Source organism: Stegodyphus dumicola, chromosome 12 (genome assembly GCF_044657685.1).
Source record: "Stegodyphus dumicola isolate Sdum_Otavi_A_Nest chromosome 12, ASM4465768v1".
Classification (NCBI taxonomy): domain Eukaryota; kingdom Metazoa; phylum Arthropoda; class Arachnida; order Araneae; family Eresidae; genus Stegodyphus; species Stegodyphus dumicola.
In genome coordinates this window covers 28,397,386-28,411,204 of record NC_140779.1, presented here as the reverse complement: position 1 = coordinate 28,411,204, position 13,819 = coordinate 28,397,386, and the positions used below count along the sequence as shown (strand labels likewise).

General features: G+C 33.1%; 1 protein-coding gene across 1 annotated transcript; it reads left to right on the top strand.

Moving 5' to 3' along the window:
- Positions 1 to 496: 496 nt before the first annotated feature.
- LOC146993523 (uncharacterized) lies at positions 497 to 10,486 on the top strand. The gene is made up of 6 exons (XM_085827390.1): positions 497 to 616; positions 1,544 to 1,682; positions 5,828 to 5,943; positions 6,060 to 6,104; positions 6,196 to 6,325; positions 10,483 to 10,486. Exons 2-6 carry the CDS (start codon positions 1,579 to 1,581, stop codon positions 10,484 to 10,486), a joined length of 399 nt encoding a protein of 132 aa, XP_085683516.1. The 5' UTR covers positions 497 to 616; positions 1,544 to 1,578.
- The last annotated feature ends 3,333 nt before the right edge of the window (positions 10,487 to 13,819 follow it).

Genomic DNA, 13,819 nt, shown 5'->3' with positions numbered 1-13,819 from the left:
TTTTGTGAAATACACGTGGACCAGTTCCTTAAATATAAGTTAATATATTTAGTGCAAAATAAGATGTATATTTAAAAATTATTATGTATAAAAGCTTGAAACTTAAAAATTAAATATGTAACTATGATTCGCTTTCTTCCAATCAGAAAGATGCCAGAAGATAAAGCAATCTTTCAATACTAATGAGCAAAATAATTAAATTATAAAATTTTTGATACAGGAAAACGTTTTGGGGGCAGAATATGGCTCTTTGTACCTCTCCAGGTACGCCATTGAAGAAGATACATTAACACTTTTTATTATAAAGGAAAAATTATTTTTGTGGTAAACGGTATTCGTCACTTTCGAATAATTACATTTATTCTTTCTGAGTAGAATTTTATCCTTTCCAGTGTATTACAGGGTACTGTGATTTCACGGTTAGAATACTGCTATATTGTTATTCATTACTACCATGGTGTTACTTGCCACTAAAAATGCATTATTTATTATTTCAGAGCTTTTGTCCCTTTCGTAAAATGTATATCATCGAGTCTGATCCCGTGTGGAAATGAAACAGGAAAGTTTTTTACGAGTGTGATCAAGAGAAATGTGAAGTATATATTTTATTTGTCAGGTAATTTCTCATTTATATATATACACATACCTCTCTTTATGTTCTTATAAACTTTTATTAGTTCACACATAATGTTTGTCACTGTGGTCAAAAGTTCGAGATTGATTTTTAAACTATTTTCTGATAAACTGTGTGGGCCCGTCAATACCTCAGTAAAACTCATAATTAAATAAATCACTTTACACAAAAACTCAAATATGGACTGTATACTAACATTTATTAATTACTCAAAAAGCCGCATAGTTAGTTCACATCTCTCGGCGGCGTCTCAGAACACACTCAAAAAACGCAATACAAGTGGCCGTCAGGTGGCGCTATAAAAAACATCAGCGTCATCGTTTTAGAACACAAATATTACATATTTTTCATAGATGGCGCCTCTGGCGTCAACACTGTGGAATTCAAATTTTGCCCACACGTGGTTTGTATACAACATTGTAGAATACAATGTGGTAAAGCGATCTTCTTACAATTCGAATCAGTATGGTTTTGAAATATAATGGTGAAATGAACATATATTCGTTTAGCGAACAAACAAAACAAAATAAACAAACAAACAAAAAGAAACTACGATTTTTTTTTTTTTTTTTTTTTTTTTCTTCATGGTATAAAGCGGAAAAAGTACTTATCACATTTACAATTTTTTTTTTGTTTGAACCAAAATTAAATGACTTAAGTGAACTAAATGTTAGTAATATTTAAAATTTTGACAAATATAAAATTTATTGTAAGTGTTTTGCAAAACTTAAGAAAATTTATCTGTAACTTAATATGGTAAAGGAAACATTTAGAAATAAAGACAAACTCTTTCTAGTTAAATATTCATTTAAATTTCTGTAAAACTACAGTTCATCTTTGTAATATAAGTTATTTGTCATTCTTAAATACATTGTTAATTTATATTAATTTATTTATCATATTTTTTAGATGATAAAGAGGAGAAGTTGAAAGAATGTTTGGAAATGGTGAAAGAACCCGAAATAAATGACTGTGCTGCTGGACTGTATGGATTACTTAGCGCTATTGCATTGGGCAAAATTGTCTTTGAGCCTCAAGTCCGCTTTTCGTAAGCATATAATTAATTAATATTAGTTTATTAATACCATATTTAATAAATATAAGCCTTTTTAACACTAGAAGAAATACCAATTCAGAAGTCAAACAACAAAAATCAGCGTTATATTACAAAATTTTCACAAGACTAGTGAAACCAGAACTAAAACAAATTTAGTTCTGGTTTCACCAACAGATGGCGCCACTTGCTTATTCTTGCCCAGGCTTTCTTATCTTATCTAATCATTATTTCCTATCTTGTTCATTTGCGGTTTTGTAGCTGAGGATGGTGGTTCGGTTAAACCATCGAAACTAGTCCTGTGAAAATTTTGTAAATATAACGCTGATTTTTGTTGTTTGACTTCTGAATTGGTATTTATTCGGCGTGTTATCTTGTCGTAATTGCTAGAAGAAATACCATCGTTTGTAGTTTTTAAATAGTAATAGTGGTAAAGCTATGGCAACATTAACAATGACAATTTTATGCGACAATTTATGTGGTAACAATGACAATTTTGTGTGGTAATAATGGCAATTATATGACAATGACAATTTTATCTTGTGACAATGGTGTAGTTAAATTATGACAGTGACAGTTTACGTTATGACATTATTATGTGGTAATGCTATGGCAACCGAAGATGATAGAGAAAGATTGAGATTTATATATTTATGCCTTTTATTATATATTGAATAAAAACAGAGGTTACAAAATATCTCCGAAATTTTCAAGCTGTCCCCAGATAGCATGATATTCTGTTATTGTTTGTATATTTTTCAAAGTGTTTATTTCAATTAGCTTCAAATCATTGGAAATTAATTATGAACAATTTTTATAATTATAGCTACATTCAGAATAATTTTAAATCATTAGTACTAAAAGTAATTAAGTTATACTATCGAATTGTATAACTTAATTACCGTACTGCATATGCATAGTTATCGGACTGCTATTAAAAAAAATTAGGAAACACATTAAAAATAGGCCCATCAGCGGCCGAGCGGTAACGTCGCTGAACACTGGTAGTTCGGTCCGAGGTTCGAATCCCGCGAACGGGCTGGCTGCATGGGTGTTTTCGTGGTTTTCCCCATGTGTAACGTGTATACGAGCCAGTTCCCCTTAAAAAGTCCTCCACGAAGGCATCCCTCCCTCAAGGCAGATAGCCCTCGAGTGCTTTGCCATAATCTAATAAACCAAACCATTAAAAATAAAGCCCTTTCTAATGTTAAAATTCATCCAGAAGAATAATTTAAAATTTCAAACAAAGTTTAAAAATTAAACTTCATTAAGTTTAGTCCTTCTTCTTCGTTTGCAGTGTACATTTTGCACCGAGCTAGAATAAAGTGGCTAAAGTAACTTTTTAAAGCGAATGTTTGCTTTGACATAACGTGAAGAATATGTACATGCGTTTTCTTTTCTGTTTTTAAAATTTCAATTGATTTTGATTTCATTTGTTTCGTAGATGCAATTTTTTGCCTAGTTGTTATGTTAATATCGTAAACTAATTAGTTAAAATTCAAATAAATATACAAATATAAAAAAATCTGAAATCTTTCAGTTTTTATTTATTACGCCCAAAGGGACGTTTCTTTAACATTTTGTGTGTGTTACCTTTATTAATTAAATAATATATTCTTCGCACTTCAACCATAAAACAGAAATATCTAATATAGTTTCAACAGCAATATCACAAAATATTTAAAAAGAGCATAACTTAAGAATTTCCGATACACTCTCGCACTGGAGATAAATTTCTTTTTTTCGTGCAGTGTTGTCATTGCTCGCTTTGAAATCGTTGAGTTAGTTTACTAATGAAAAAATCGTTAACGTTTTACGAAATATGAAATAGATAATAAAACAAATTCCAAATTTGGGCTTCCAGATGTCCATATTCGAGTTGAGGACAACGTTATACAAAATTGGATGTCTTTAGGTACCGTCGTTTTTTCACAGTGTGCGGAACATACATACATTATGCAGATTCTTCGTTATTTAATTTACTTAAATATAATGCAAGGCTCTAATATTCGGTGGCAACAATTTGAAAAGTGAAACGCAGTTTTGTAGTGGACGACGGAAAATATCAAAACGAAATCAATAGCCCTTCTGGGCAAATTGCCCCTTTGGGCTAGTAACAGCTATAATAAGTGAAATGTGCTCTACATTTTTGCAGATTTCTTTGCTTTCATGTACTTGAGAATTAATTCTGGATTGAAATTCATATCTCAGTTACATTACGTCAAATTACTCTGCGGAGTACTAAGCAAATATTGAAATATTGGGAATTAATGTGAAACTGCAAAATTTAAAAGATTCTTAATTAGTTGTTTTAAATTTTTATAATGTTTGTATTTTCCCGCATATTCATGCAAATTGTTTTCTCATTTCTTTCACATCATACACAATTTCTTTTCCAGATTCTGGTCTTTTTTTTTATTACTTCATGAAATTTACTTTCTTTTTGCTTCTGCGTATCTGCAGCCACAGCTTCCTTACCGGCATTTTCTTCTTTTAATGTTCCAGTTTTACAGACTCATTATCTTACTTCATTTTGCGCGGATGCGAAAAAGGTTTAGTTTGATGTGAAAAGATATTTATAATTCTACGAAATATTTCAAAATTTCATAATAATGGTATTGATTTGTAACACATAAATGCACATTCACTGAGATTATTTGCTTGAATTTAAGTGAGTTGAATAAAAATAACAATTATTCCTCCTGTTAAAGAAACAAATGTAAGTCTGATTATCAAAGAGACCATTTTCGAGAATATTGGAGATAATATTTCAAATAAAATTTGCCACAAAGGCAGAAGCTATTTGCGGAAGTATCCCAACAAAAATGCATCACGAAGATGGATATGATGAGGAGATGATGTACTAATGTGGCGATCACTACAGTCTTTGGATTTAATCTCAGGATACTCTCTTTTGTGAATAGTTGTTAAGGATATTGTCTTCGTACCTTCCCCCTTGGAGGGGGGAAATTGACTCTGGAGAATTCCTGGGAAGTACTGGCTAGGATCTGTACTTAGGCAGTCTCAACCACGGGGGTAGATAATTTGACTTCACAGGACTAGAGCCCTAGTTTATTCTAAGGATGGTTCGGGCTTGGCAGGGACCGTACTGGTGCTGTCGTCTCCGTTCCTTTGGCTGTTGTGGAGCTAGGACGGAGATCACCGACCATTGGGGATTTTGCTTCCTCAGTTTCAGTGACGGGGACTGATAGAGTGGGCGAGGCACGAAGACAATTATTCGATGCCGATGGAGGGGTGCCCGGAGGCAAAGATGTCCTAGCGTTTTTATCTTCGTATTCAGTAGTTGCAAGCGTTTTTATTCCTTGTCCCATACTTTGTATAAAGCCGGGCACGGACTGTGGGGTCTGCGCCGCCGCTGAAGGGCTCTCAGAAGCTTGGGCGCATTCACCCCAATATGGCAGGCCCTAGAGGTTCCCGGTACGGTTTTTGCGTTCTGTCTTTGTCGTGTAACAAAGCTTTTCTTTGCAACCGCTGAGTTTTCTGATTAAATTTGAAACATAAATATCATACGTCTTAATGAATGGTGAAATATAAATATGGTCTTGAATATGAATATGAATATATTGTCTTCTTAAATGATGAAAGATGCCATAACTTAACTTTCCCCAGAATACTGTACAGTTTTGATATTATTCTGGTGAAAGTCATCTTAAGTTAATTCAAAATAAGGTTGCAAATTACACCTTGTTAATTTTCACTAATTAACAAGAAACTTGAGCAAATTGATTTCGATATACGTAGAGCATCTCTAAATCAAACTTTTTCGTAGCTTCTTCTTTCCATTTTATGCACAGTTAAGTAAACTGTCTAAGTAAGTAAACTATCTAAATCTCTAATTTCAGATTAAATTTTACGTTAATGTGTTATTAAATAGTGCTGTAGTTTTTTATATGTATCCACCTTGTAATTTAACTACAGTTGAACTTCCTTTAACGGACACTTCCCATTAACGATCAGCTTTTGAATGCCCAGATCCTATAAGCAGAAGCCCAGCGTGCTTCCATTTAGATTTAAATCCTCGATGATGGGCAAAAGCCCTGATAATCCGCTAACCAGAGGTTCGACTGTATTTGCTAAGAAAAAATTGTGGTTACTCAGACTAAGCATTTGTATTTCAGTTCTGATTTCAAGTGCATCCATCAAGCATTTAAATATTGTGATTCTGAAAGCGTTAAAATTATTACTAGTCTAGTTCAAGACTCAATGAATGTGACTCTTTTCAATTCTAAAGAAAGTAGGTTTAAGCAGTACTATACATTTTGCTCCATAAAATTTGTTTCCATTAATTTTATATTTATTAAGTTAAGCGAATTGTAATTTTATCAAAATTAATATGCTGTTATTTTTTAGTTCTTCGTCGCTCTTCACAACCAGATGTTTTTACTTGTATGCCAGGTAGAATTTAGTTCTTTACTTTAGACTGTTGAATGCTAGTTTTCTAAAAATGAATTCTGCGTATGTTCATTTATGACTACAAATTTTGCAGATGACGTATCTCAAATACAGAGTTGCTTAACACTAAGTTCACTGTATGAAATTAACGAATGTTGTCCAGAATTAGCATGCATCCTAGAAGGTATTGTAAAAGATACACCTGTAACAGAATTATCATTTAGGTAAGTCCAGTATTTCTAAAGTTAAGTGATTCTAATGTTGCTATTGTAAATGCGGCAAATGTTAGGAGGCAACAGAACCTTTGTTTTCTAAACCTAGATTAATTTAACATGTAGCGTTGCCCTAGTTAAAATTCTATAACTGTGTTTATATTTTGTTCTTAAAATTTTTTGAACATTCGAATTTATTTAACCTTGAGATGCACGATGTCTTTGCTTCTGTAAAGCTTGGACGACAAAAGCATATTATTTCCCAAAGGTGAAAGAGGCTTTAACGTAATAAAGATTGATGATAAATAGCGAAATATTTAGCTTCCTTTGATACAACAAAATGCTCACCCATTTAATTTCTGTTGAAATTTAATTGGGGAACGTTGAGAGTTTTGGCTTAGCATGAAACTTGGTTCCTTAATAAGAGCATACGTGCTGTAACTTAAACATCAACTTTAATGGGTGCTTTCCTTGAACTTTACAAAATCGAGGAACAGTATATGTCAACCTATCACACGTGAGGAAAAACATAACATGGAGAAGATGGGAGTTGGATAACGGATAATTAACTTGATTGCTATGTCGTCAAGTTTCTGACAGCAACATTTTCATACAGTACTTCATATTAATACTGTCTGGGACATTCGATTTGATTTCTATTTCCATTGTAATCTTCGACAGCTCTCTTCCATATCAAGATTCCATAAATCAGATCTTCACATCATGCTGAAGAGAATTACGCCTACTGCCCATGCCGGTAACCAGGACGTCGGGAAGGACACACAGACACCTTCTTCGCTTCTGCCGCGAAACTTTATAGTGTTGATCTTTGCTTCTTACGGACTGCGCAGCCGCGAGAGAAAATGCAAATTTCCTAACACTTTCAAAATTTAGTAGTTTTAATCTTTAGATTTTAATACGTATTTTTGTCTTCAGAAAAACTATCAGTTTCGTTAATAATACTAATTTTAATTGATGTTCAATAATTTACACCAAATCTCAAAACTTTCTTTTTCCTTTATAGGAGCATTATGTTTTGAATGCATCACATCTACAGAATTTGAACTAGTATGTTCCCATGGAGCAATACATTCTTTTGAAGAATGAACATAGTCATTTTTTAAAGTATATTAGTATCTTATTTTGATTGAAGTTAGCACGTAATGAAGGTTTGTGCCAACCAGATGGGCCCACCAGCGGCCGAGCGGTAAAGTCGCTGAACACTGGTAGTTCGGTCCGAGGTTCGAATCCCGCGAACAGGCTGGCTGCATGGGCGTTTTCGTGGTTTTCCCCATGTTTAACGTGTATACGAGCCAGTTTCCCTTAGAAAGTCCTCCACGAAAGGCATCCCTCCTCTTAGGCAGATAGCCCTAGTGTGCTTTGCCATAATTAAATACACCACACCACGCCAACCAGATGGTAAACGATTTAATAGCATTCAGTGAAATAAGAAGAGAAATACTTGAATCTAAAATTTAAAATTATTAAAAACAGAAACTTCTGTTTAGCGTAAATTTTGAACAAAACTCTACCGGTTTCATTCTTATTGTTAAGGCTTTCAAAACTCTAACAGTTTTTCCCGTTTTGTTAAAGGGTATCAAAGTAATGAATGAGACGTCTGAAATACTTGATTGAATCAACTGATGATTTACTAACTTGGCATGATTATATTTTGCACATCAAATAGAGTTATTGCAAACACTCCAACTCCCTGAATAGAACCACAGCTGTCAAGTGTGTGTGTGTGGGGGGGGCAAAACGGATGCTTAGAATTTGGTATTAGTGTGGAGCGTTATGTACAGCACATCACAGGACCTCTGTGTAGGGTCCCCATATTATTAAAAATATGTCTCAACAATTCATTTCTGCTCATCATCTTTTTCTTCTGTACATCTGTCAAGGATAATAGTAATAATTATATCTGCATGTGTTCCGCGTGTTTTCTAGGACAAACTACGTGGCTTGCCATAATACTCATGGAACCACGTACTCATGGAGCCACATAATACTCATGGAACCACATTTCTCCCTACCCTGACTTTAAACCTATTGTACCGATGTTATCATGCCATTTGCCAATTTGTATTAACAATTTGCCTGTGTTTGATATTACAACAAAACTCTCAGCACCCTATCTTTTCTAAAGGCCTATGCTATGCATCTGATGATTCGAAGGGGTAACAGGGCATAGGCTGTGGTTTCTGTGGGCTAAATAGAGACAATGTGCTGGAGCATTCGACACGGAGAACAATGCGCTGAAATTCATACATTCGACACGGAGAACAATGTACTGGAATTCGTGCATTCGACACAGAGACTGGATGTAGTATTATGGCAATACTCCGGGTTCCAGACAGAACATTTCAGACTGACAAGAGGCTTCAGAGCGCTGTTTTAAAATTGGGTATTCCATCCTGAACTTTATTTACTAGCTTGCATGCCATTCAAGGACGGCAATGAAAGAACAATGTTCTGAATTCAAGGACGGCAATGAAAGAACAATGTTCTGAATTCAAGGACGGCAATGAAAGAACAATGTTCAGAAGCTACTGCTCTCTCTGCCAGGTAATATAAGACCGAAATTTCAGTGGCTCTGCAAGCACACTGGAGTCTTTGCTAATGAAAAAGCAAACGAATTTGCGAAAGCAACTGCGCAAAATCTGAAAACAAGGACTATATATATATATAATATATAATATATATCATTTCCTTAAATAACATATGAAGACAACTACAAATGCTCTGCTAATAAAACAATTTCAAAAGATCTGAGATCATGCTAACTTAGACAAAAGAGAATACACTTTTGTACCGAAAAACCAATGGAAAGCTACGTATTGGTACATCTGAATTCACATACATTTTAGCAGATCATAGTCCACAAGTGAGATATTTGCATAGTTTCAGCTTTCTGATCAGTGATAGATGCATATGTATCGAAGTCGGTGACCCTGACCACTGTATATTTGAGTGCCCTAAAACGAGAGCGCTTCATCTTGGGAAAACATCCACTGAGAATTGCCACGCGTCGGCTAAAAAGTATCTGAAGGAACTCACCCATAATTAAATATATTAAAAAATGCAGGAATGTAGCTTTCTTGATTTTAAAGAGGTTGCAAGAATAATTCAAATTTACCGTTAGGATCTCAATAGTACTTTGAATACGCTACAATGTTTTACGAGCATGCATATGCTTTTCTGACTATGCAGCTTCAATAAACCCAGTTTTATAAAATATGCAGTATGCATGTTTTTCAAGACAGTGGTAAAGTTTTGTTCATAAAAAAAACAACAGTTTTGTTCTAACCTATATATTCACTGTAAATTATGTAGAATCACCAGCAGGGTTTAAACATGCTGAAAATCAGATAAGCACCATTCTCAAGTACTCTGTCGATGGAGCTGTTCTGTCGGTGGAGTCAAATATTCCTCGCCAGATGACGCTACGTTTGTGTTTACTGTATTCCTTCCCTTTATTTTGATATATAATTTTTGTGCTGCTTCTATTGATTGCAAAATGTTTTACTGCTGAAGAATAAGCACCTGCGTCTGATCTCCCTTGGACTCGACACAGTTTTATTCCGAAGTCTACAGTTACTGTTTATTCTAATTCAACGATTGAATAAAATTATGAGCATTGGAATAGCTTAAAAATAGACATCTATGATCGATGACAATGGCCAGCACAAGCTAACGCCATTCATCGTTGCAGTAAGCCTGAGTACTATATAGGTGACAACCTGACTTTAGCTTAGTTTCGCCCCCAATTTTGAGGGAGAGCCCTCGGGGGGAACGGGTCCGAGGGTCTCCCACCCGCTTGCCCTATCACCAACCTCTCGAGAGGACTTTAAGCTCGCCGTATATTTAGAGTGTCCCCATGTTGCACAGACACTATACATTTACAAACATCCACCTTCTCCGGGATCCGAATCCGAGCTCTTTGGTACGCAAGTCAGCGTCACTTACCACTTTTCCGGTTGGACGGTAGTCTTTAAATCGAAAATCATTATTACACCGATCTTCTTTTTTTGTTCATGCGCATCGGCAAAGGTAACTTTTTTCTTAATTTTTATTCTAACTGGTTTAAAATGTATTTAACATTTTAAGTAAAAACTGGGTTTTGTCAGTATCAGTTAAACTGTATTAACAATTTTCTTTTTTATTTTCAGTTAATTGATTATAAAGCTTTTGGAACCAAAATTCTAATTTATGCGTTCTCTAAGCTACAAAAAAAAACGGGGTTCAGCCTAGTGTATGTAAATTTATAAAAAATGACTGATATTTATGTTGCAACTCGGTTTTCCGTTGATAAATATCAGTATTGGCATGCAAACAATATAGCGAAATTTTCCGATATTTATTTATTATTTGGTAATAACAAATAAATGAAGTGAGGATTGGCGACAAATATATTTACTCGGCTATTAGAACCTTTTATTTGCTGTCTGAGTCTTATACAATCCTAACTTTTAAACAAACTGATAAATTTAATTGAAAAACAAAGATTTTTTTTTTATTTCTATATTTCTGTGATCAAAATTACTCTTTTTTTTCTTTTCAATTTAGCATAAATCGTCAGTTCAGTGGTTGCCTTGGATACGCATTAAGAAAATGTTCAGGGTCTATGCGTTTCGTGATCAATAAAGTCATGTTAGGATTATATGGAATAGATCTGAAAATTCCATTTAACAGGAATAGCATTCTTTCGCTACCAGGTTCGTAGTAAATTTTTATTAATTTGTTTGTAATATGCGAAAATTTTTAGTTAGACCTACTTCCTATTTTTAGCTTTCTTTATAATTTGCAGCAGGTATTAAAACTGTTAAATAATATGCCATGTTTATTTTCAAATTCATATTACATTTTACAAAACAAATTCTGAAAATTACGAACCTGTTCAATCGTCACGCGAATGCATAAAATTATCAGAAATTACATCAAGTGCATGGGCTATATTTCTTAACATTATTGTGTTAAAGGAGAAAATATATAATAAATTATCATTTACTAAGTTTTTTATGTAGAATTTTTAAAATACTTTCTATTTTGAATTAAACTGTAAATAAAATAAATAGAATACAAGTTTATAATCATTTGCAGAGATGAATGACTGATCATACTGTCTAAATAAATGCAAATACTTCACGATCAAATTAATGTTAATTCAACATTTATTATCTTACATGATTAATTTTAAATGAATTCTCTGCATTTAAAAGAAAAAAATTATTTATATATAAATATTATAAAATTTGTTTTATTATTTTTTCGGATCAGCCAGAGTTTAGTGATGAATTTTACCCAGTATTTAGTGATACACCAGAACTCGATAGATCAAAACAGAAGACGAAAGAACAGCAAAAATATTTTAAATAAAACAAGGCGTTACATTCTCGTAACATCTTTCATTCATTTTAAAATGAATAGGTGTATTATTTTTTATGTGAGCTTGTTTTAAGTGTAACATGGGTTTGATTTAAATGTTTTATTTTTCAATATTAACAATAATTATTAGAGCTTACAGTGCATAACTGGATATTGGTTTAAAACTACTTAATCTGTACTGCATTTATTATCATTATTCACAGCTGTTCACTGCATTTTTTGTATTAGCCTCCTCCAGGTTGAATATATATTGGATATAAATGTTTTTACTTTACATACATATGCATTCTAATAATCATATATATATATAATATAATGATTTGGGAATAGCTGGAATGGACTGGCGACGGCTTTTTGTGTTGTAATAATTTGGAGAGGCTATACTGCGTAGTTAGAAGAATGACACTTGAAGACAAACGTGGCTGTAAATTCGCCACTCCTTGAGAACTAATTCTTAGAACGCATATTCCTCTTTAAGGCCCGTCCACACGAGTACGCTCGAAACGTAGCTGACGAACGCGCTGTTACGTTACCAGCGTAAAAGCGTCCAAACGAGTACGCTTGCGAAGACTGCGTTTAACCAATAGAATTATTTTGCGCAAAAATCACGTGACGCTGTGATATAGCGTCAACAGAGCTGTATCTTATTACTTCGCTGTTCTTCTGTATGTTTGCGGCAAGTTGTCCGAATCAGATGATTTTTTTTTTTTTTTTTTTTTTTTTTGTAGCTGAAACTTTACTATTATGTGCAATTATTAAGCAGAGGCAAAACCGCAAAAAATGGCAAGAATGGGTCCGAAAGATTTATTTAGAGCGACCTGTTTTTTTACTGCCTTGTTTGCGAAAGGAATATCTGGAATTATTAAATTCCTACTGTTAGCTCACACTCTCCCTATATCTTGTTCAAATTTTCAGTACATAAAATGCTTTTTATTCATCCACTCAAGTTCAAATACAATTTTTTAAACTTGCAGTGAATGACACTTGAATTTAATACAGCTTTTTCACATATTAAAATTTTTTTAATTTTTAATTAAAAAAATTATGTTTGTATTTTTATTTATTTATTTATTTATTTTTGTATTTTAAAACTTTTCTTTGTGGACCTAAGTAGGAATTGACTTCATTTTTTTGGGGTAGGGGGTATATTACTTGTTTTTTAATTCCTTCAGGATGAGTATCGACCTGTTTGACAGACTTGCAGATTCTATATCGTATGAAAATTAGGATTTATAAAATTTGTTTGGAATACAGTATATAAAGAGAATTAAATTACTTAATTCTCTTTATATACACCATCCACCATATAATAAAACCAATTTCATATTTTTTAACTCGCTCTCCCTCGGTCTTTTGTTTTTCTTTTTATTTATTTTTGAATTTAGAATGAGGTTCAAACTTTGGACAGTTTATGAGAAATTATGTGCATGATAAAATATGCAATAAAGTAAAAATAAAGAGAGAATTTATAGATGATATATGATAAAGAGATGCTGATATATTTTTACATAAGGATTTCTATTTGCACTGCACATTTTTAAACTAAATTAAAAACAATAATAATAATGAATAAAATAAGAAATGAAAACAATAATAATAGGTAAAATAAGAATATAATGATTCATGATTAAATATAAGAAACACGTTTCAAAATGAGAAAAGCTAACTCAATTATACCGCCTACGGGTGAGGTACGAACTTGCCACCTTTCCACTCCTCCGCCACTAAAGCAGCGCGTTGACCACTCAGCTATCTGTGATAGCAGTGTTTGTGAAAAATAATGTAACAAGTAGAAGTCGCTGCAAAGGTAATTTAATTAAACTTCAATAAATGATTGCTGTATGAGACAAGTTGTAACTTTCCTCCAAAATTTCGTAATTGTATTTTATTGAATACTCTTTCACAGTCAACTGCTTTATTTTAGAAGTTATTATATTGCTGAAGTTAGTTTTTGGTGTATTTAATATTGGGATATTTATAGAGCTTTTTATTACACATGATATAGCCAATATTTATAATAATTAAGGAGAATTTTGTAAGGCAGAAACTTTGATTTCGTAGAAACTGTAATTTATTTAGGTTCCTATTACTTACGGTGTTATAAATAGATGAAGCATATGG

Excerpts from the sequence above, each read along its gene's own strand:
- LOC146993523 (XM_085827390.1), top strand. The coding sequence starts at position 1,579 with ATGGTGAAAGAACCCGAAATAAATGACTGTGCTGCTGGACTGTATGGA. Across the intron at positions 1,683-5,827 it reads GAGCCTCAAGTCCGCTTTTC|TTCTGATTTCAAGTGCATCC; the intron begins GTAAGCATATAA and ends TTTGTATTTCAG. Across the intron at positions 5,944-6,059 it reads TCTTTTCAATTCTAAAGAAA|TTCTTCGTCGCTCTTCACAA; the intron begins GTAGGTTTAAGC and ends GTTATTTTTTAG.